This window comes from Rissa tridactyla, chromosome 4 (genome assembly GCF_028500815.1).
Source record: "Rissa tridactyla isolate bRisTri1 chromosome 4, bRisTri1.patW.cur.20221130, whole genome shotgun sequence".
Lineage (NCBI taxonomy): Eukaryota > Metazoa > Chordata > Aves > Charadriiformes > Laridae > Rissa > Rissa tridactyla.
The window spans coordinates 11211100-11232057 of record NC_071469.1 but is presented as its reverse complement, the minus strand read 5'-3'; the positions used below and the strand labels follow the sequence as shown (position 1 = coordinate 11232057).

The window sequence follows — 20958 nt, the reverse complement described above, 5'->3', positions numbered from 1 at the left end:
GTAGGGACACAGGTTTTTTGATGTTGACCCTTGTTCACAAGGGGCTACAACACAATCACTAAGTTGTTCATGGAAATCATACTGCAGAAAATCATAGTCCCAGGAGTAATGTGCGAGTCATTTAATCCATCAAAGCGTGCTACCCTCTGCAGGAGAACACGCAGACACGTGCCGTAATAAACCTCTGTTCTTTTTGTACAGCACTGATTTTCCTGTTTCTTTCTTGCAGTACAATAAACACCTCTTCGTACACATTGGACACGCTAACCATTCTTACAGCGACCCGTTGCTTGAATCGGTGGACATTCGTCAGATTTATGACAAATTTCCTGAAAAGAAGGGCGGTCTAAAGGAACTGTTTGGGAAGGGGCCCCAAAATGCTTTCTTCCTCGTAAAATTCTGGGTGAGTAAGACATGACGTGGAGAACCTCTCTTGTCGATAAGGCCTGTGTTTAGTATTTAGCACTCTTTGGGGTGCTTGTGGAAATTTCTTCTGTCGTCATTTAAAAGTGCAAAGCTGTATATCCTTCAGGTCGGACGCTGGCCCAGAGCCACTCTTGTTGACAGCTCCTCAAGAAGTCTGTGTTGTAGGTGACATACAAAGGCAGATGCTGCCTCAACTGTGCTTGACACAGCTGCTGGGCAGGAGCAAACAGGTAACCAGAGCCCTCGTTTGGAAACGGGGAACTGCCATCTAGTGGTTCCAGAAAAAACGGGGAATCGCAGAAATAGGGACTGCTTTTTAGTGTTTCAGAGGTTGAACTCTTGCCAAATGCAAATAGTACAAGTATCAGTCCTGCAATCAGTCCACACTTACACAGTTAGGACCAAGCAGATTTGAACAAAGTGTGCAGCAGCACAACTGTGAGCCTGGGAGCGTTCTAGGGGTTTTCTTAAACATTTTTTGGTTGCTAGAGCCCATCTGCTTTCCCTTTGCCTTTTTGTTGGTCAGCCATGGGACTCTGCTCCGAAAGTTGTATCAGTTCGTATCAGTTGTGAGCAAGAGTGAAAAAAGAATTTGAACAGAAGCTTGAGATGTTGTATATTGATCTAGTTGTGATAAATTTTATTGATCCATCAGGTGTCTCTTACTGCATTTACAAAATCTCATCTTAGCAATGCCATAGGTTCATACAAAACCTGTAGCGATGCTATAGGTTCATACAAAAGGATCATCAAATCTCCAGGGCTGGACCTTATGTTTACACTAAAGCTTTTTCTAGTCATTAATTTGTTGGGGTATTTTTTTTTTTTTGGTATACTCCTTTTCATAGCAACAGTTATCATCTAAGCGTTTTAAATTTGTCTTTTAAAACATCAGTGAAATGGGCATATTCAGGGTCTAATTACAGGGTGGACAGGTTGATGGTGAAACGAGAAAAGGTTGATCTGGAATCACCACTTATGATCAGATTTCCTGGTGTTTATTGCTTTCAGTTAAAGTTTATCTATGTGACCTGAAATGCTCTCCACCTTCTACATACCCCAGACTTCATATCTTGCCAAAAGTTTGTGTGGCACCAGATTTGGAACAGGAATCTGGGAATGAGGGAGGCTCTCTTTTCACAAATCTGGGTGTAGAAGGGATAAAGCGCTGAGCAGGAGCTGTGCTGGGCTGCAGAAGGAATCAGTTGAGAAATTCATGGGGCTTACAACGGGGCGTGGGAGCTGTAGACCAGGCATTTGAGGGCAGGCTGAGCAAAGAGGCCAGGAACAGGAGGCAGCAGAGAACTGGGAGCTGAAACACAGCGGGCACCAGCAGCCTGGAGAAGGCAGCTGAGAACGTAGGGTCAAAAAGAGGGAGGGAGTGGAAAGAGGGAGCATTTGGGATAAGGAGCCTGCAGGGAAATGTAGGGATGAAAGCACAGAGCAGAGACAGGTGTGTGAGAGGTGGGAACAGGACAAGCATAAGGGCAGAAGAAACCTGGCTGCAGAGGAATAGGGCTGGGAGGTTAAGGGTCTGTGACCACTAAATACATTTCCTTGCAAAATTTGGGCGTGAACTGAGGACTGTCATCTCAGCAATCCACTTTGCATAATAGATACTTGCAAAACCCACTGGGAAACTGGACGTCACCTCACTTGCCTGTTCTCAGTTCTCACAGAGATTGACAAGCCTCAGACGTTATATTAGACATGGAAGCAGCAGAGATCTGTGATACAGTCATTGATGTATTGTATGTTCTGCTTTTTTTCCATGTGGAAACTGATTTTCAGGCATGCTGAATGCTCAAAGATGCATCTAAAGCCAGTAGAGATCTTCTTTGGATCATTAAGGTCTGTGTTGCACTCATGACTTTGAAAATTCAAGTGCCAGCCTTCTCTGCTTGATCTCCTGCAGGCAGTGCACACCTTTAACTCTCTTGCCTCAGCTCCCCATCTGTAATATGGGGGTGATACCATCCCTTCACCTCAGGTGGTCATCGAGAAATCAAACTCATGGCTGTTTATAAAAAATCAAGATAATGCCATGAAGAAAACCTTTATAAAATTAATAATTCTGCCTTCAGCACAGGTTTTGAGTAATGTTCAGGAAATAGGGACTGCCCACACTGCATAATGAAGACAAAGAAATATTGTGTAGATGCTTAGAGGGCAAGTGGGCAGTCGTGCAGCTGAAGACAGATGCAGTTCAGCAGTCAGGATGCGCAGGCAACTTCAATCCAACATTTCTTAACCTCACTGTGCCTTCCAACGTAATGGTCTTTTAATACAATTTTGTGTTGTATTAACTTAGAGATTAAAAACATACAGTGCTAACATCCTTCTCAGTTATACATTAAAAATGTGTTGAGAATGCCTTCCTGAGCCATGACCTTGAAATAGGCCAGTGGATTTTCTCTCTCATGGAGTGAGTGAGGCAGAGGGAAGGTGCCAGGGGCAGTGTCTGGCTGTACCAAGAGTCACCGTGGATGCCCTTCTAGTAACAAGCTTCACACCAGTGCCCCTCAGCTAGAAATATGTATAGAAAAAACAGAAGATGGCTGTGTAATTAGTTGTGAGAATTGGATCCTAAACTGCCAGCTCGCTGTCCTTAATTTCTTTCACCCCAATAGGACATTTCTTCAGAAAAAAAGGACTTTGTTCCCATTTTTATGTGAAGTGTTGAGAATCTGCTCTAAACAGTCACATATTACCAGCGTCAAGCTGGCAAAAGTTGCTGACAGTCTTTTTGACCCTGTTAATAACTTCAGGTTTATTAATACGAAAATAGATTACATTTTGTATTCTTGTCCTTTTCTTTTCAATTAAGTATCCATGTCTGAATCAGTATCCACTGTCTCCTTATCACCTGCTACCTCCTCCTATTCTGAACTCCCAGGTTCTGTTCACGTTGTGAGGTCATTGCTTACTCACAATGCTCTCTCACCCTTTATTTAACCATTTTCCCTTCCCGTCCTTTCTCATCTTCTCCCTTCATTATCATTTAACCGTCGATAGTTTGCTCAGTGCTGTAAGCTACTGAGTGCACGCTGGCATCAGTGTCCAGTGACAGTCCACATTTTGGTGGAATTTGATTGTAACACGAGTAAAAGAGGAATAAGAATTTGTGTTAGGCAAGTAAGTACAGGTGAGAAAGCCCTGCAAGGAGAATCAACAAAAGAAAAACGGGAACTGTGAGTGAAAGGAGTGGAGGGAAACCAGAGAAGGAAAGCAGGTGGGTGTCGTGGCATGTGGAAGCTTGAAAGCGAAGGTGAGGATTTGATGCCAGAAGGGATGGTGAGCCTGTAAACAGATTTAAAGAGAAGTCGGCGTCTTGCTGGAGGCAGCAAAAAGGGTATTTTTTTTAGACATTGAACGTAGTGTGGAAGGGAAAGGTGGGAAATGGGAAGACCAGAGACAAGCACTCACACTGAGGATGACTACGGCAGAAAGCGGCTTAGCTCTGGTAACCAGAAAGCGTACTTCTCTTGCCCTTTCCCATTTACTTCTGTTTGAGGCTTCTCAGCAGCATGGTTTACCTTGTGATAAAGGTAATAAGGTTTGATTACAAAAGTATGGGAGGGAAAGCTCTCAGATCTTGCAAGAAAACCTTTGGCAATCGTGGAGTTGACTTTGCGAAGCGTCAGAGGTATGGAGTACAAAACCACGTGTTGCTTTGCTTTGCAGAGGTTTATTGATTCATACAGATTGTATCTCCTGTGAAATACAGCCTGATGCTGGGAATGGATGAGCTTCTGGCCTCAGTCCTGGTGACACATCTGGACATCACACTTGTGGGCTGCTTCCTACCTCACAGTGCAGGAGGTATAAAAGGAAGAGAGTTCTCCTTTTACACCACTTCAAACAACCAACCTTACAGCCCTGCAAAGCAATTTCCAGGCCCTTGTCTTGCACCTTGAATGCAGTGACTCTTACCCAGGTAGTCACTGGGAACCAGAGACTTCAGGGAAGTGACCCCAGAGCCAGGCTTTTACAGTAATAGATAGAAGGAGCTTCACTTGGTATGTTGTGCGCTCAGTACAATGAATAGATAAGGAACAACGCACTAAAGATAAGGCACAGGAAATTTGTGTGACAATGATATGAAACCAGAGATTATAAGGATATAAAACGAAAACAAAAATAAAGGTTCTTAACTAAATGTAAAAGTTATCTTCTAGAATGGTGTCGAGGAATTCAGACAAGGCTGCAGAATATCTGCAGATGAAACCTTTCCCTGGGTGCAGGTTGAGTGCACAATCCTGCTCGTTACCTCAGTCACTAACAAAATAAACCCAATCTATGTAAAACAATCAGGTATGATTCATGCCATCTAATCTTAATCTGAGTACGATCAACGTACCTGTTGGTTAGTTTGTACTTCAACTCTCGTGTTTTTGTCACTTGAGAAAAGCCCCGAAGTTTTCTGGTCTTTGAAGTTCTGATTAGCCTATCTAAAAGCTAAGTCAACACGTTGCCTCTATTGGTTTCTTTTACTGGTTGAAGTTCTACTCGTGTTGATCTCTAATGCTATCCCCACTGACTGCTCACTGCTATTCTTGAATGTTCTAATACTAAATAATACACTTAGACCTCCTGAAAGAGTTCAAGTTAAATGATAGATTGCACCGCCAGCTTTACCCCAAAATGTCTGTCTAAAACGTTATAGCTGCCCTTGCCTTCTTGGCTCCCGATGCCGACTGACCAGCACTCTACCTCCCCGGGCTCTCCCCTTTCTCTTGCAGGGAGGTGACGGTACGTCTGTCCCACTCGCACCACCTCCCTTTTGAATACAGCATTTCTCAGCCGCATCTCCAATACCTTCATTTAACTCTGCTGTTAGGAGCACATACATCTCCGTTGACTCCAACTAGGGAATTGCTCTCGGAAGGCACAAGATTTTGGCTCCCTTCATGCCCCTGCTTGCTTTGCTGGCTCTGTACCTTGCCCCTGTCTAGCGCTTTCATCTGGCAACTGCTTTTCACTACTAGGAGCACCTTTAACGTTAATTCAGCAAAGCGAATCTGTCCGCTGCAGCCTCGACTAAATTATTCTGGTTTAGCTAGATATTTCTCTCTCACGTTTTGCCTCAGCCTCCACTAGCAAATTCTGAGGCAGGGATTCTCTTTTTGCGTGACTTCTCTAGGTAACCTGCAGTATTGTGCAGTGGGTGCGTGCCTCTGTTGGGATCCTCAGCGCTGGTGTAATCACACCTTGCAATACCGTGGCCATGGGCCACTTTGTGTCTCTGACACTGCCAAACGCTCTGCGCCAAGCCTGAACTCTGACTTCTGCAGCTACAGGAACAGTTATGGGAAGCAAATACATCTGAAAGGAGGAGGGATGTTTTCTAACTAGCGGCACAGGAAAAATCACCCAATATAAATTGATCTGATCCACTGCCGTAATTTTAAATGTTTGCAGTAGCTTGAACTATTCTTCAAACTGAGGAAAGCTTAGTCAGAGCTCAGTGCAACTCTGAAATAAAGACCCAAACTCATCTGAAGATGCATGGATGATATTAATTAATGTTTAAAATGAATGCTTCTATTTGCAGGAATCTGCAATGCAAACTAGGAGTTTTAGAAAGTAATGCATATTGTAATTAGGGCAAGCTTTTAAAGATGCTTTGAAGTCCTAAACAATTTTGAAATTCAAATGTGGGATGGAAATAAAGGAATCTACACAATAAAGGGGCATTAAATTATGTCCCCCAAAATTTCACTGTTTTATAGATGTAAATATATGCCATAATTAGTGGTAAGTAACATGAGGAGGATGGTTAAGTTTATTCCTATTCTTATTCAAAACAGCTGTGGCATGAAAAATAATGCTCCTTCTCTTTGTGATACACTGGAACAAACAATTTACCCATGTAATCAGTGTTCAGAAATGGCTTGCGCCTGTGGTCTCCTCCCACCCCCTCCTGAATTTATCCTCATGTGCCTCCAGCCGTCTTAAAAGGTGCAAAGATTCTTTGTGCCCTTCATTCACACACACACAATTGTGGCTACTGCCTTTTTTTTTTTTTTCTTTCTATTTTTACATGTAATTTATATTGCATAATCTAGAATCTTGGATTTCCCTCCACGCACGCGCAGGCACACATACACACTCGCCAGCTTTGACTGGCAAATGATCTGCAACTCGCAAATGGGATCCGTAATGTGAACGGGTCTATGGCCAGCATGCAAATGTATGCAAAACAAATTAGATATGGAAGAAAGCAGACATCCATTTTCTTTTCCCCATCACAACCCTCTCGGCACAGGGAGCTCACGCGGTGCTTGTGGAGGACCCCTTCGCAAATTGATGCAAGGGCATTAGCGCTTGAGGCTGGATAATGAGTGGAAGGGGCCGAGCAGCTGGGAAGCCGGAGCAGCTTGGCCTGTCCCTCACAAGCCCAACCATGTGGCAGAGCTGGACGCAATTCCTGAGCTGCAGTGTAACACGCAGCGAAACGTGCCAACGACCCAGATGCTCCCGTTGGAAAAAATTGCTTCACAATTTGGAATCTCCGCTCTTTGATCACTCTTTGGAGAGGAGGAGGGGAGGCATGATGCAGTCATATGAGTAACACACCTCCCTGCAGTCAGCAGTTGTTAAAACCTATATGTTGTTAATAAGTGACCTTATGTGCTTAACGTTAACTACTGAATGCCAGCGTAAATTGTTCTGGCCCTCCCCAGATCCCACTGTTTCCAGTAGGTGCTGTTTTCCTTCTACTCAGCAGGAAGGATTTAGACTCTTCTCAGCAATTTTTGCTGGAGTTGCTTTTTTGCTAGCCAAAGCTGTTATTATTACACAAGCGCTCTACCCTCTGCCCCCCGCCTTTAACACAGAGCCTGAGAGCTCTTCTCAAGTGAATGTGAAGAATTTTTTTATATTTATTTTTACTTTTTATTTTGGTTTCAACCAGCTCCGGTTTGGTGCCTGCACTGGCATGCTGGCAGAGGCTTCTCCATGCAGCATGTCAGACACTTGGTACTCTTAATATGTTGTATTTTCAGTGCTACCCATTGACAAGCTATGCTTTATTAATGAGTTAATCATGCTCTTACACAACCACTGTAGATAGCGTGCCAGAAAGCTGAGTGCCTCTCCTGCCTCCAAATGCATTCAGCTAATCCAAATCTCAGCTCTTAGAAATAAATCAAAATTAGAGTTTTACTCTTGAAAGAAAAAAAAAAAAAAGGAAAATTGCATTTGTGTTTTTAAGTCGGGTTGTTTTTTTTTTTCCTAAATTGTATTGATCTTGTATTTTAAAATTCAATGAGTAAATGGTCTCCTGTTCATCACATGCGATCATGCCTTCATTCAAAATTTTATTTATCTGTATATGCTACAATAGTGCTCATCAACCCTAATTCCTGGTGAGAGCATAGCTGCACGAGAAGCTGTACAGGAGGGAAAGCTGGTTTACAGCCCAGGAAGACTTGCAATCGAAGTCTGAAATGCAAGAGAACCGTTGGAGCCAGAACACCAAGGAAATAATGAGACAAAGCTGGTTGCAGCAGGAGAGGCTGCAAGCACAGCGCTCCAGAAGCTTGACTGTTGCCGAGGTTTTTTTCACAGGGATCATTGAAAAAGGAAATTATAAGTAGAGGGTTAACTGAGGTTAATAAGATAAATTCCTATATTTCCATTTTGCTATTATTATATTTATCTAGCCTTGCCTCTTCTGTAATATAGGCAGTGACTCTCACTAAGTAATGTCTACCTCCAGACAACAGCCTGCTTGAACCAGAGCATCCCTGTTAGTTAGATATTTAGCTTGGTTAAAAAAGACCCCAAGTAATGGTGATTCCACCCATTGGAAAATTATGCCGGCGTTTTGTTGCCATCGGGGTTGCCAGCCTCTGCTTTGTTTCTCATTTAGCTTTTGCATAGCTTTACTTTCTGTCTTTTAATGTCCTTTTCTGCGAGATTTAATCTATCGGAAGACTCTTCCCCATGTAGCAACTTGTAGGCTATGACAAAGTCGTGGAAAAACTTCCCTTGGAAAAAGTAAGTAGATGGAGTTTCATTAGTCATTCACTACAAAGGATGTTTTCCAGACCTGAAATCATTCTTGTAACTCTTTTCTGAATACTTTCCAATTTTCCAACATCCTTTGTAAAATGTAGACACAAAAACTAATCAATATTGTAGTAAGGATCCTGCTGAAACTGAATACTGGCATAACGCATCACCTTATTCCTGCTCAAAGCTACATCTGCACCTCTTACAGCCACAGCAGTGCCCATTTTTAGCACACTTTTTTGGTTTGTTTTTTTTTTCTTCGTCTCATAACCTTTTGTAGGGGTTACAATCCCTATGTAATACAATCCCCTGAATATTAATTGGAACCTGCTTTCGTCAGTTCAAGAAATACAATTTTGCTTTCAGATGTATGTTTTCAGACAAACCCCTTCCTAAATAAGCCATAACAATATGATTAGCAAGTCCTTTACTATCAGTTTTTTAACCAAAGTTTTGTATTTTACCAGAAGTGATCGTCTTTCCTTCTTTTCTAAAAGTATTCAGCATGGAACAAAGCTTTCAACCCTTGGTACAGAATATTTCCTTGACATGACAATCCTCTCTCCGCAATGGTACCCGCTGCTTCCTAGTGTTCGTGGACTGAGTCTCTAGTGAAAAAATTTGAACCCAGACTGAGAAGCAAGATTTGTTTTAGTATGTGAGACCAGACAAAATTCTTTCAGTATTAAAAGAGGTTTTGGTGAAGCTTTCATTTAAGGGTATTTGCTGTTGCCAACTCTTACGATATTTATGTCGGTGTTGCACTTTTTGGAGGAGTCTTAAAGCTTCAGCCCTCAGCAGTTCGTATTAGTTGAACATGAAAACTGTTGTTTAAAAGGAAAACTCTGTTTTTCCTTGAAAACACATTTGCTGTGTCCTAGACTCAAAGAAAAAATCGAAGAGCACATGAAGCCAATAAAGATCATTCAAATCTATATTATCATCATGAGACTTTTGCAACAATGTCGTGATTGCATAAGAGTAAATCATGCCATTTGAGCGAAAAATTCAAGGATTCCTCATTCAGACATCAGGGCCCCAGCACGTAATTTTTTTGTGTACACAGGACTCTGGTGATTTCAGCAAGATTTGGAAGAGCTGTGGGAGTGATCAACAGGGTGCCAGATGGCCACATGTGTTACTTTTCCAGGTTAAATGTCAGCATGTAAATACAACAATTAGATTTTTTTTTTCAGTGGGCTTCAATATCAGAAGGCAGCAGATAAAAAGTTATTCTTTTTTTTTTTAACTCTGTTGTTATTGCAGCTTGAAATATAAGGTCTGTGCGGGTGACCCTTTTGACAACAAGAAGTTGTGAGGAGCATTTTAGTTACGATTTCTTAAATATTTTGTCCATATCTGAAAGGAAAATAAAGAAAATGTCTTGATAGTAAAATCGTAATTGTGGTAGCAGCAGGAAGAACCGCTTTTTAAGAGATTAGTACTACTACTACAAGTATTATTATTATTATTATTAATATTATTATTATTATTAACGATGCAATTGGTGTATCAGAAATGCCTATTCTTCAGAAATTCCGGCGGAGCAGCTGTGGCACAGCTGATGGCTGTGCTACAGTTTGTCATGTTTAGCTGTTTGTCGTGTTTCGATTGCAAGCCAGCTGTGATGGCAAATTGCTTATTTACTTTTAGCTCGGAACAATTTCTTACAGCTCACTGTGAACACACTGCTTTAGGTGAACATGAAACATTAACTGCTGACCTCATGCAAAACATGTGCAAGAAACAAGGTGTAATAGCGATAGGATTTCTTTCTGTTATGCAAAATACGTGACTATAGGGCTGTTTGTGTTACTGTGTGTAAACCTCAGGAGACTTCTCCACTGATTAATTTACCAAAGCCAGCCTGCAGTAATCGTAGACCTGTGTCTTCTCCCTACCACAAACTAGCTCAGTCTGTGCTATTATCAGCATATTGCCTCAGAATGTTGTACCACAAATAAGGGCTGTAGACACTACCTAGAATTAATGAGTTGTTGCCTAGTTAAAAATTAAATAGCAGTTACAAATGACCTGAACTATAGTGGAGGCAGGATTATAAATGTTCCACGCTAACTAGTAAATAAACACACCTGTAAACTGAGTTTTTAAAAAGTCTCAAGGTAGACAGGAAAGTATCCGTCAAAATGTTTGTTGTTACATTTCTGTATTGGCAATAAAAACAAGCAGAGCGAGATTTGCAAGTGAAACAGCTGCAAAAGCGCATTTCCCTGCTAAAATGCTCATCTCAAAGTTAAAAATTCAGACGACTCGGATGTTACGCTGCAGTAGCTGATCAGCTGTTTCCACATAAAAAGAAAACCCTGCCCACTCTCTCCTTGGGCACCGACGATGTCAGCAGAACTAATGCCTGAATCAACAAATCCAGCTGTGGATATCCCTAGACTCTGCCTGTGTCCATATTAGTGCTCTTTTAATTTGAGGGCTTTTGAAAACGGATTCGTGATGACAAAGAGCACAGTGGCAGAACAGCTTCAGTGCTGCTGGGGAGGCCAGATTCAGCATGTGACCCGCGCTGTTGCTGTGTAGCCAAATTAATCACGCTGTGCACAGGACTTGGATTTGGCTATAAATAATTAAAGGTAGCATGGCTCCTCACTCGATCCTGCAAGTCTCAGTCTCTGTTGCTAGATATCAAAGGCAGCTGGATAGTTATTCAGGCTGCAAAGAAATACTGAAGGGAATTGGTGGGGTCGGCACGGCGCGCGTGCAGCCTGTGGGTTGCGTCACACAGCTCCGCCAAGTCCGGTATTTTGCTGAATCAGGGCCATATGGCTTGACAGGGTCTTATCAGAGATCGATTCCCATGTTGCGCAGCTGTCTGCCTTTGCCGTGAGGATTTCGTTGCTTTAAGAAAGGAAAAGTGAGTGAACGAAGGCCCCCGGGGAGTGGGATGGCTCGGTTGCGCTGGAGGCCACAGGGCAGGTTCCCTCCAGAGAAGCCAGCTCTGGAGCCAGGATCCTCACAGGTGATCATTCCCTTTGCTCCAGGGACTTCATCAGCTATCTGCCAGACAAGGACGTCACCTGTAGCCCAGAGAAATACTGGGTTGTCTTTTATTGTTTAAAGTTTGAAGAAATTGCCGCTTCCCTAAGGTTTTTACTGCAACGACTAGGCAGGTACTTTCCTGACAGACATTTTTCACTGTCACTGTTGTCACTATAAAACTCCCCCCTCTCTCTTATTTCTGAAAAGTACGGTGAGCTAATTACAGCTTGTGCTACTGACATTGTCAAATGAAAAAGAAAATCTTCAACATCTATTACCTTTTCCCAACAGGCTGACTTAAACTGCAACATTCAAGATGATACAGGAGCGTTTTACGGAGTCACTAGTCAGTACGAGAGCTCAGAAAACATGACAATCACTTGTTCCACCAAAGTCTGCTCATTTGGAAAGCAAGTAGTAGAAAAAGTAGAGGTGGGTGTTGTGATGGGATGTGTGGGATCAGTCTCTGGTTCTCTTTCATTTTAATTAGGCTTTTCTTTCTCCTGCCTTTTCCTTCCTTCCTTCCTCTAATCCTTCCTTCCTTCCTTCCTTCCTCTAATCCATCCTTCCTTCCTTCCTTCCTTCCTCTAATCCATCCTTCCTCTAATCCATCCTTCCTTCCTTCCTTCCTTCCTTCCTTCCTTCCTTCCTTCCTTCCTTCCTTCCTTCCTTCCTTCTTCCTTCCTTCCTCTAATCCATCCTTCCTTCCTTCCTTCCTTCCTTCCTTCCTTCCTTCCTCTAATCCATCCATCCTTCCTTCCTTCCTTCCTTCCTTCCTTCCTTCCTTCCTTCCTTCCTTCCTTCCTTCCTTCCTTCCTCTAATCCATCCTTCCTTCCTTCCTTCCTTCCTTCCTTCCTTCCTTCCTTCCTCTAATCCTTCCTGAAAGATCCCGGACATGTTTGGGTTCATTTTAAATCACCATGTAAATGGTGACACTACAGTTCAGTAAAATCCTAGTTACCTGTTGCTTTGGAGACCCTCCTCCACCCTGCCCGTGGCACCTGTCGATGGGGAACCTGCATCTGCCCTCAGTGCTGCCTCCTCCATCACCTGGCAGAAAAGAGCTGCAAAATGCTTTTGCACCCATTTCCAAACACTTGGCCAGCCACATAGCCTGCTTGGAACCATACTACAGTAACGAGCTACCCTCTATCATCTAGATATTTTTTAAAACATTTTAAAGCCATGGATGGTGTGCTATGTTTCATCTGTACCCATGCTTATTTTGTCTTCTCTTATGCACATAAAGGCATGCTTTCCTCAGACACCAGCAGCTTTTGAATACAAAATTGCATATTTTCTTAACATGCAAGGGCCTTTAGTTATTTTTTACATTTTCTAAGCATGGAAGTGTATGGCGTGGTCAGGTAGCTGGCTGGTTTATTCTACTGCAGCTGTTTATCTTGTCTTCTGTGTACTAACCCCCACTCCCACATCTGTTATCTGCAATACAGGAATTTTAGCCTAGAGCGGCCAGTTGAGCCTTTATAGATGTCTTGGTCACTGTTCATGTCCTTCTTATACTAAATATGGTTTCTGTGCATGGTGACCATAAAAACGTTTTCCATCATTTCCATTATTCCAAGCTCAGAGAAAGCCAAAAGCCCCACAAGCCACCGAGCGTACCTGAGCTGAGCAGTTGGCAGCTGGGCAGCAGGAATCAAGAGTCACAGCCTTACCCTCCTTCAGCCCCGGGGGGGGGCCTGCAATCTAAATCAGCCTGGTTTTCTTCTGACTGTAGTCTTGCCTCTTTCTGTAATTCATAAATTGCCTATTAAATCATGCAATAATATAGCTATGTTTATACGTGTATATTTATACGTAAATGTAGAAGCTTATTTTTGCTTTTCCCTTTGCAGACAGTTGCCTCAAAACTAAAATCATCTTACCACAAAGTTTTCTGCTTAATTCATTTTTATTTGGCTTGGATTTACCTTTGTGTAGTCCTCATCTGTTCATCTTTTTAATTCACAGGGTAGAGAACGAGTAGTGATATTACAACTTAATAATTAAGGGCCCTCAAATTTTTAGCAAGGCACTGCATAGCTCAGGCAGGGATTTAGCAAGTAGGCGCGCGCGTGTGTGTGTGTGAGCCACTTTCTCTTTTTTTCTGTGTACACAAAGGAAGAAAAAAATCTCAGGTTTAGTATTCACTTTTTTGCTATTTCTGAATTATCTTTTATTCTTCTTATTCTAAATACTCTTTTTTTTTTAATTAGACTGAATATGCAAGGTTTGAGAATGGCCGATTCGTGTATAGAATAAATCGCTCTCCAATGTGTGAATATATGATCAACTTCATACACAAGCTGAAGCATTTACCGGAGAAATACATGATGAACAGTGTGTTGGAAAATTTTACAATTTTATTGGTATGGACTCACTTTTTATTTTTCAATTTATAAAATACTCTCAGGCTTTGTGCGGCTTGCTTGACTTGTAATATTTAGAACCAGTTTCCGAATCCCTTAGTCATGTTGCTTACTAAACAAATCATCCCCTTGACTTCAGAGTAATACTCTTGGAATTGTGCACTACAGACGCTAAGGATGAAAAGGCTAAGCTGGCTGAGAACGTGAACAAACAACTTCGTTACTTTCCAAAAATTCAGCTTACCTCTCTCTTTTTTTTTAATGCAAGTCTCTATTTGGTGTTTGTAGCAAGCCCGAGGCAGTAACTTTGAACAGTCCCATTCATCTGATGTGTTCTTACTGAGGTGCCAGTTATAATGCTGCAAATGTCAGTGCTGTTAATTAGTTCTTGGGCCAGGACAGCATGCAGTAATGGGTACACCCAACAGGTGATCTAAAGCATGAAGAATGGTCCACATAGTAGCCTTTGAGCCAGTTTCATCCAGTTTCCCAGCTTGCTTTCACTGTGGCTTTGCAGCGGCACCTCAGCCAAGCGCTTAGAGCGGTGCGCTGCTGCTGCCATAGGGTTCGGGCGGGAGCAAGGGCTGCAGCATGCAGAAGAGGTGGGGCTGTGAGCACAGAGCCATGTCCAGCCTCACTCAGCGGACACAAGGTGACACGGGTGCACTGGTTTCCCTTGGCTGAAGCGGGACTCAGGCTGACGGCTGAGCCAAGCCCCCATGATGGCGGCTCATGGCCAAGCAGCCAGGGTGGGATGAATCTCAGTGCCCTCCGCTGGGGCTGCAGCCCCACAGCCCAGCCCCAGAGCACAGCGCGTGAGCGCAGTCACCAAGGCCAGTTTAAATTGCCAAAGAGGGAGCGAGAGGACACACGTTTCGAACAACCGCATCTAAAGATTGTCTTCAACTAAGCCAGTCGTTTCTTGTTCCAGCCCGGTGTTTCCAAGTTTGTAATACACTGTCTGCCTCTTCCTTCCGCTCAAACAGGTTGTAACAAACAGGGATACACAAGAAACCCTCCTCTGCATGGCCTGTGTATTTGAAGTGTCGAACAGCGAACATGGAGCACAGCACCATATCTACAGGCTTGTAAAGGACTGAGCAGTTATTTATATATACACTTCATTTCACTTCTTTATCAAAACACAGACTGTAAACCTCAACACTAAGTGGCAGTGCCTCTGGCCCAACTTTCACCCACATTTTTCTAAATCCTGTTTTAGTGAAGTCATTTTTAATGTGTTCATATATAATTGTAGCTGTGAAATTCTGGTACAGTTGTAAAAATTATTTCTAAAACTAAGTGTTCTTCAAATTTGTAAACCACAGTTCTTTGGGAAGACTGTATTTAAGAACCTAACGCCTCTGTCTGTGGAGGCCTATTTTTAATTCTGATAGAAAAAAGTATGACAGAGCATTTGCCATGGGAAAAAACTGACAGCATTTATAAGAATTTATTTTGGGTTTTTTTCCAACATGAGATACTTGTTTTACAATGCAAGTGAAATTGAAATGAACCTTTAGCTATAACTGTAAATGAGTACACAAAGTTAATAATCTTTATAGAATTATCTTTGTAACTAATTAGGGTGGAAGATATGGACGAATGTAATTCACTAAATTATTTTTTAAAATGAAAGCATTTTTCTGTTTGAAACCAAATGAAAAATATAGCCTTAAGAAATGCCTGATAGAAACAGACAGGTCCTAAAATTAGGCAAATTTTGTATTTTTTTCTCAACGCTAAAACTAATCTTCTAATCCATTAAATTTTCAAACAGGTATCGCAGAGAAAGAAAACATCATCCCTTATCCCTAACATATCTAGTGTATTTTAAAAGAGTATAAAGTTGTATTGTACTAATATGAAAATTTGATTATTTAATGAAAAAGATGGCTCATTTTGCAATAAGTAGGTAAATACTGAAGATTTAGACTCACATTATATGTAGTCTTGTGTGTGCGGTTATATTTTATATGGACAACTACGTTTTCTAATAAGTTGAGCGAAAAACTTGCAACTCTGAAATTAACAGATGAACGGAAACAACTGACATTGTGACAGCACTGAGTAATTTGTAAACTGATAGCAAAACACTAATGTGTTTGAAAGAAGAATACGTACACCTCTGAAAGGATCAACAGCTTTAATATCTATGAGGCGCTAGAAAATCACAACCAACATCGGGCAAAGAAGATTGGAAAGTGGAGATTTTTTTTTTTCTCCTTTTCCTCTTTATCATGGTGCTCTTAGATCTCTCCCAGTTGTCTCTCCAGTTCCAACTGGTGAAGACGTTTATCTGAAACAAACACGTACGTACAACGTGGGGTCTGATGTCCTTTTGCATCCAGATGTGGTAGCATTCATCCTTCTGATATATTCAGGGAAGACTCCAGGAAGTGAAGTACAGCTGGAGATATTTTAATACTGTAAGGATTCAAACCATGGATGTGGGTGTGAGTGATTGTCTGAGGTACGCACACGTGAGATAAGTAGTCTCATTCCTCCTGGCTACGCTGGAGAGCGTTGCTCAGTTTCTTTCCTTCTGCTGCGCACCCAGCACTGCCCCGCAGTTGCTCGAGCACAGTTGTTTCAGCAGCTGCTGAGCCCAGCAGCGGGTTCTCACGCGGAACAGTTGCCTGAGAGGCTGAGGGCTGCCTGGCCAAGCACAAAGCCACCTTAAAGATCAGTCATGAAGTTCTTGGGAAGGTCTATTGCAGTCCTGAATCAGAGAAGTTAACATTTAGCAGGTTCCTCCTCCCTGCCCTTTGCTGATGTGTGCCCATGCACAAGTTAAGTCTAGAATTTACTCCCAGGCACAGTGCTGTAGTCTTCAAAAAAGCCAGTCTTAATTTTTTGATATTATATTTCTGCGTAGTACCCTCTGTTACAGTTGCCCATTGTTGAATTATCTAGACTAGAATATAGCCTAGATGCGGTAGTGGGTTGTCTGCATCAGATGAGATTCATCCTTAACACGGGTGAGGACTCAGGTTAGAGGACAACACAAACATCACCGAGGGGAAGGGAGACTGCTTGAATTCCTTAGCCTGCCTCTGATCTAACTCTAGTAGGTGGATGATTGCTGTGATGTCTAGCTGTTACCTGCTTGTGGATATTAGGGCTGATGATCTTTCGGTTTATATTCCGTGAACGGAACAAAGAAATATGTCCATGGTAAGGTCTCTTTTAACACTCATTTTTAACACTAATACTCACATCAGGAAAAGCACTGCATTGTAACAGCCTAACGGTAGCCCTTTATTCTAAGCACTTGGTGTTACAAGTCAAAAACTACTTTTTTGTTTTATTTTGTTCTAAAGTTGTCTTTTATTTAGGGTTTGAATTGTGGTTTTGGTGATTTTATTTTTTTTTTTAATAACAAGCAAACTCTTTGAGGCGTATAAAGTATGTAAGTCAATTTGCAAAACCAGGTACATGTTTTTTTTTATGGAATCTGGCACACTACATATGCCATAACTATAGGGTATAAAAAGTCACAATGTTTATTGGTGTTCACATATGTAATATTAGGGAAACTACTTCCATCGTCTTTTCTTTACACTTCTGTAAATGGTCCATACCCTGTATATGTTAATTCTTAAAAGCCTTAATCCTTCAACTGTTCAGTGTGGGGTGTGTAGTCCAACAGGCTGCCTGTAAACTGTGAGCTCTTTTGTAAGCTGGAAGTACGTATCTTGTTACTGTTACTTTTTTGTAGGAACCTTTTAATTGAGAGCTGCCAAAGCATTACAATATGCAGTGCCTTAGCATTATATTAGAAGTACCTTTAGCCTCTTAACATAAATTTTATATATTGTTTTATTAATTGGTTCCATTTTTAAAAATACCTGTATTTTTTCCCACAGAAACGCTCTTTGACTGCTTGGTCTAAACCAACCTTCTGTACAAGTCAATCCCATTACTACGCAGTTAAATGTCTATACCAAAAGAAAAGGTTACAGATTCTTAGTTCTCCGTGAAAAGTGAATTGTATTAATAAATGCTGCCTTTTTAAATTTCATGACCAAATAATTAATTGTAACTCTTCTGCACTCTAGCATGAAAGTGCCTTTGGTTTGAAATTCCAGCTTAGAAAAGTGCTGCCATAATAATGACAATTTGTAGAGAGACCAAAAATATTTAGTTATCACCGTAATGCCTTTGGTTTATTGGAATAAGTTGAATCTACAGGCCTCCATTCACAAAAGAGCACCATTTATAGCAAAGTAATTTTGCTAATGATCAACCTGCTGAAGATCATCTACTGTTTGCCATTTCTGACAGCACTGCAAACCAGCAACTGATTTTTCTGTGATAGGAAAATGAAAATGGTCCACATTTATATTCTCTTCATCCAGTCGTGCACCTACATAATGAGATCCATATACTGCAGAATTTCAGACAGTGGACAACTGTGACTTTATGGTTCTCCTCTAATAATATTTCGGTATCTGTGAAGATTTTTTGCTTAGACAGAAGATTTTGTTTACAAAGTTGTGCATCCTGAAAGTCAGATGCATAAAACAAGATGAAAATGGAGAACAGACAATAGCTAGGGTAAATGCAATTGTGTGTTTTTAAGCATTGAAATGTTGAGCGTGAGCGTTGTGGATGAAGGTGCTGTTAGAGAAACTCTGGCCAGCACAATTCAAAACACAGGGTTGTTTTGTTTTTTGATTATCTCCCGGATGATGTCTTGGAAAAAAAAATAGCTCCTCTTAATAATGTGTCTGTATTTGATACCTTCTGTGAACGGGGGCCGTACTGTACGCTAGAACTAAAACTGATGGGAAGAGGAGCAACATTTAGATTTTAAGAAAACAATGTTCGAAAGAACAAATATCAGCAAAACCAAAAGCTGTCAGAGGGATAATATAGTTGTGAATACAATTTTAACTTGATTTTTAAAGTATTTGATGAAAACTAAGATTAACTTTTTATATATAGAAATATCATGACACTGTGTGGTAAATATTGTGATAATTCAAGTTCCCTGTCTCTAAAATATTATTTTTGTTATTCCTTCAAGGTCTAAATCTCACTTACCTCTGTAAGACAAGCAATCCTGTTGAACTCAATGAGACTGAGGTAGGGAAAAGACACTTTTGCCCCACAAGTAGAGCATATATTTTCAGTTATTACGAAACGTTTCAGCTGTACTAGTCAACACTTGTGACAGACTACACTTCTGTCTCATTAAAATATTAAAATAAGCATAATGGTACCATTTGGGGCTGTTAAAAATTACTACTAACAAATGTAGTTTTACTTACTTGAATTCCAAAATGATTTTATTTAGGTACTGCACCACTATTTTGAAGGAATTGCAGATATAATGCCTGTTTCTCACCTTCCCTTTCTACCGCAGCTACAGCTCATTAATTCTGGCGGTAGCTTCTTCCATTAGAACCTCCACAGTATAGGCTATTTGAAATAATGAAGGGTGTACATTAATGTTGAATGTTAAGTAACTGGCCAGTTCAAGGCAGATACAACATTTGACGTACTAATCCATATCTATTTATTTTTCCACTGCAAGTCCTAGGGCATGCGCTTTCTGAAAGAGTTCCCCTTATAGTTTTCCCAGATCACGCAATCACTCATACTGAGAAACCTTTTGTCTACCCTTTACTTGACCCATACTGATACACGTACCCGGTCACACAGCAGATGTGGGTAACAGAGTCCAGTTTTGTACTTTTCTCAGGATGATCTCTTTTCCCCCTTTTATCTTTCATAACAAGATGTTTAGCCCCCTAAAAAAGATTGAGGCTGGGTAAGTCAAACTACAAGAAACACTTTGGACATCTTCATCTTTTAACTTTTCAGGTCATTCTTGCTGAGATCATGTAATTAGTTTTAGTGTGTAAATTAAATCTTAAATGCACTCAGTTGACTAAAAGGAGATGGATCCCTGTTACCTCCTTACAGAATATGTGTTTTTGTTTTTGTTATGTTTTGTTTTATGGGCCTCTGATTCAGGCTCATGACTGCAGACAAAAAATACAATATGTGCCTGAAAAAAAAAAAAGACAAAAGAATTTTATAACATTGAAAGCCTGAATAGCCTTTAATTCTTCAGTACATTTTATGTAAAACAGGTTGGGTTTTTGTTTCGTTTTGGGGTTTTTTTGCCATGTGCATTTGTTCACATTTGTAAATGACTTAATGGAATTCTCACTTTATGTTTATTTGTGTAATGTGTATAAAATGGGTTTGTGACTTAAGCATATTCATATATGGTCAGTGGTTACTTTAATATTGTACTGCTGCTGGTAACTTTTGATGTAGAACTTGCCTTTTGATGATAAAGTACCTCTAGGTTAGACAGGGAGGGAAGGCTCTGAAAAAAGTGAATGTTCTCCAATGTTTTCTTAATGTATTTGCAGAAGCTTTCAAAAGGAGTTTCAGTCAAACCTCTTGGCAGTACAGTATTCTTGTATTTGTTATTGTCTGTGTGTAGGTACTGGTACCTTTTTTTGTTTAAAATGTTTTAAGTGTTGGCTTTAAAGTGAATTTATCTTTAGTATGATAGTAATATGAAAATTATAGGTTTTGTGTGCAGAGAATTTTTTTATAAAGTGCTTTGTAAAAAAAAAAAAAATGTATTCTAGCTTTCGCGGTACATATGTGTGATAACTTTAATATCCATGACAGTTAAGTGCAATTATTTCATCACTCTAAAAATGCTATTTTTGTGTCGGTTACTGCAGGTGTTTTCATGTCTTTGCAAAGTGACACATTTTGATGCCTTCTTGATAAAGTGGTAGAATTTTTGTAGCTTTCTAGAAACTTTGTATTCATACAGTATCGATTGAAAATAAAGAAAATGAAAGTGTTTTGTGCATTTATCTTAATCTCTTACATCAATCTCTTTTTAATGTTGGGTGTGACTTTCAAAAGCCATTTCCAAACCAGCACAAGGCCAGACTTGCAGCAGTATCCATATACCTCCCTAAAGGTGCCATGGACATCCAGCAGGATTCACAAAAACCTTTAGGGATGGCACTCAAGACTGGCACGTCTGGAACATTCAACAAAGAGTCCATATGCTTTCTGGCATTTTATCAGCAAGAAAGGTGACTACCCCCAGCTTGTGCGTGTCTTCCTAAAGAAGTGGTGGTGGGT

General features: G+C 40.9%; 1 protein-coding gene across 10 annotated transcripts in view; it reads left to right on the top strand.

Annotated features, from left to right (window-relative positions):
• The window catches only part of TEAD1 (TEA domain transcription factor 1), a 163505-nt gene extending 142824 nt beyond the window's left edge, over window positions 1–20681 (top strand). For all 10 annotated transcript variants that reach the window (XM_054198066.1, XM_054198060.1, XM_054198059.1 and 7 more), the window contains 4 exons: window positions 230–403; window positions 11746–11886; window positions 13675–13827; window positions 14814–20681. In XM_054198066.1, coding sequence (XP_054054041.1) covers window positions 230–403; window positions 11746–11886; window positions 13675–13827; window positions 14814–14927 — 582 coding nt within the window. In that variant the 3' untranslated portion in view covers window positions 14928–20681. The remainder of the gene's footprint in view (window positions 1–229; window positions 404–11745; window positions 11887–13674; window positions 13828–14813) is intronic.
• Window positions 20682–20958: the final 277 nt, after the last annotated feature.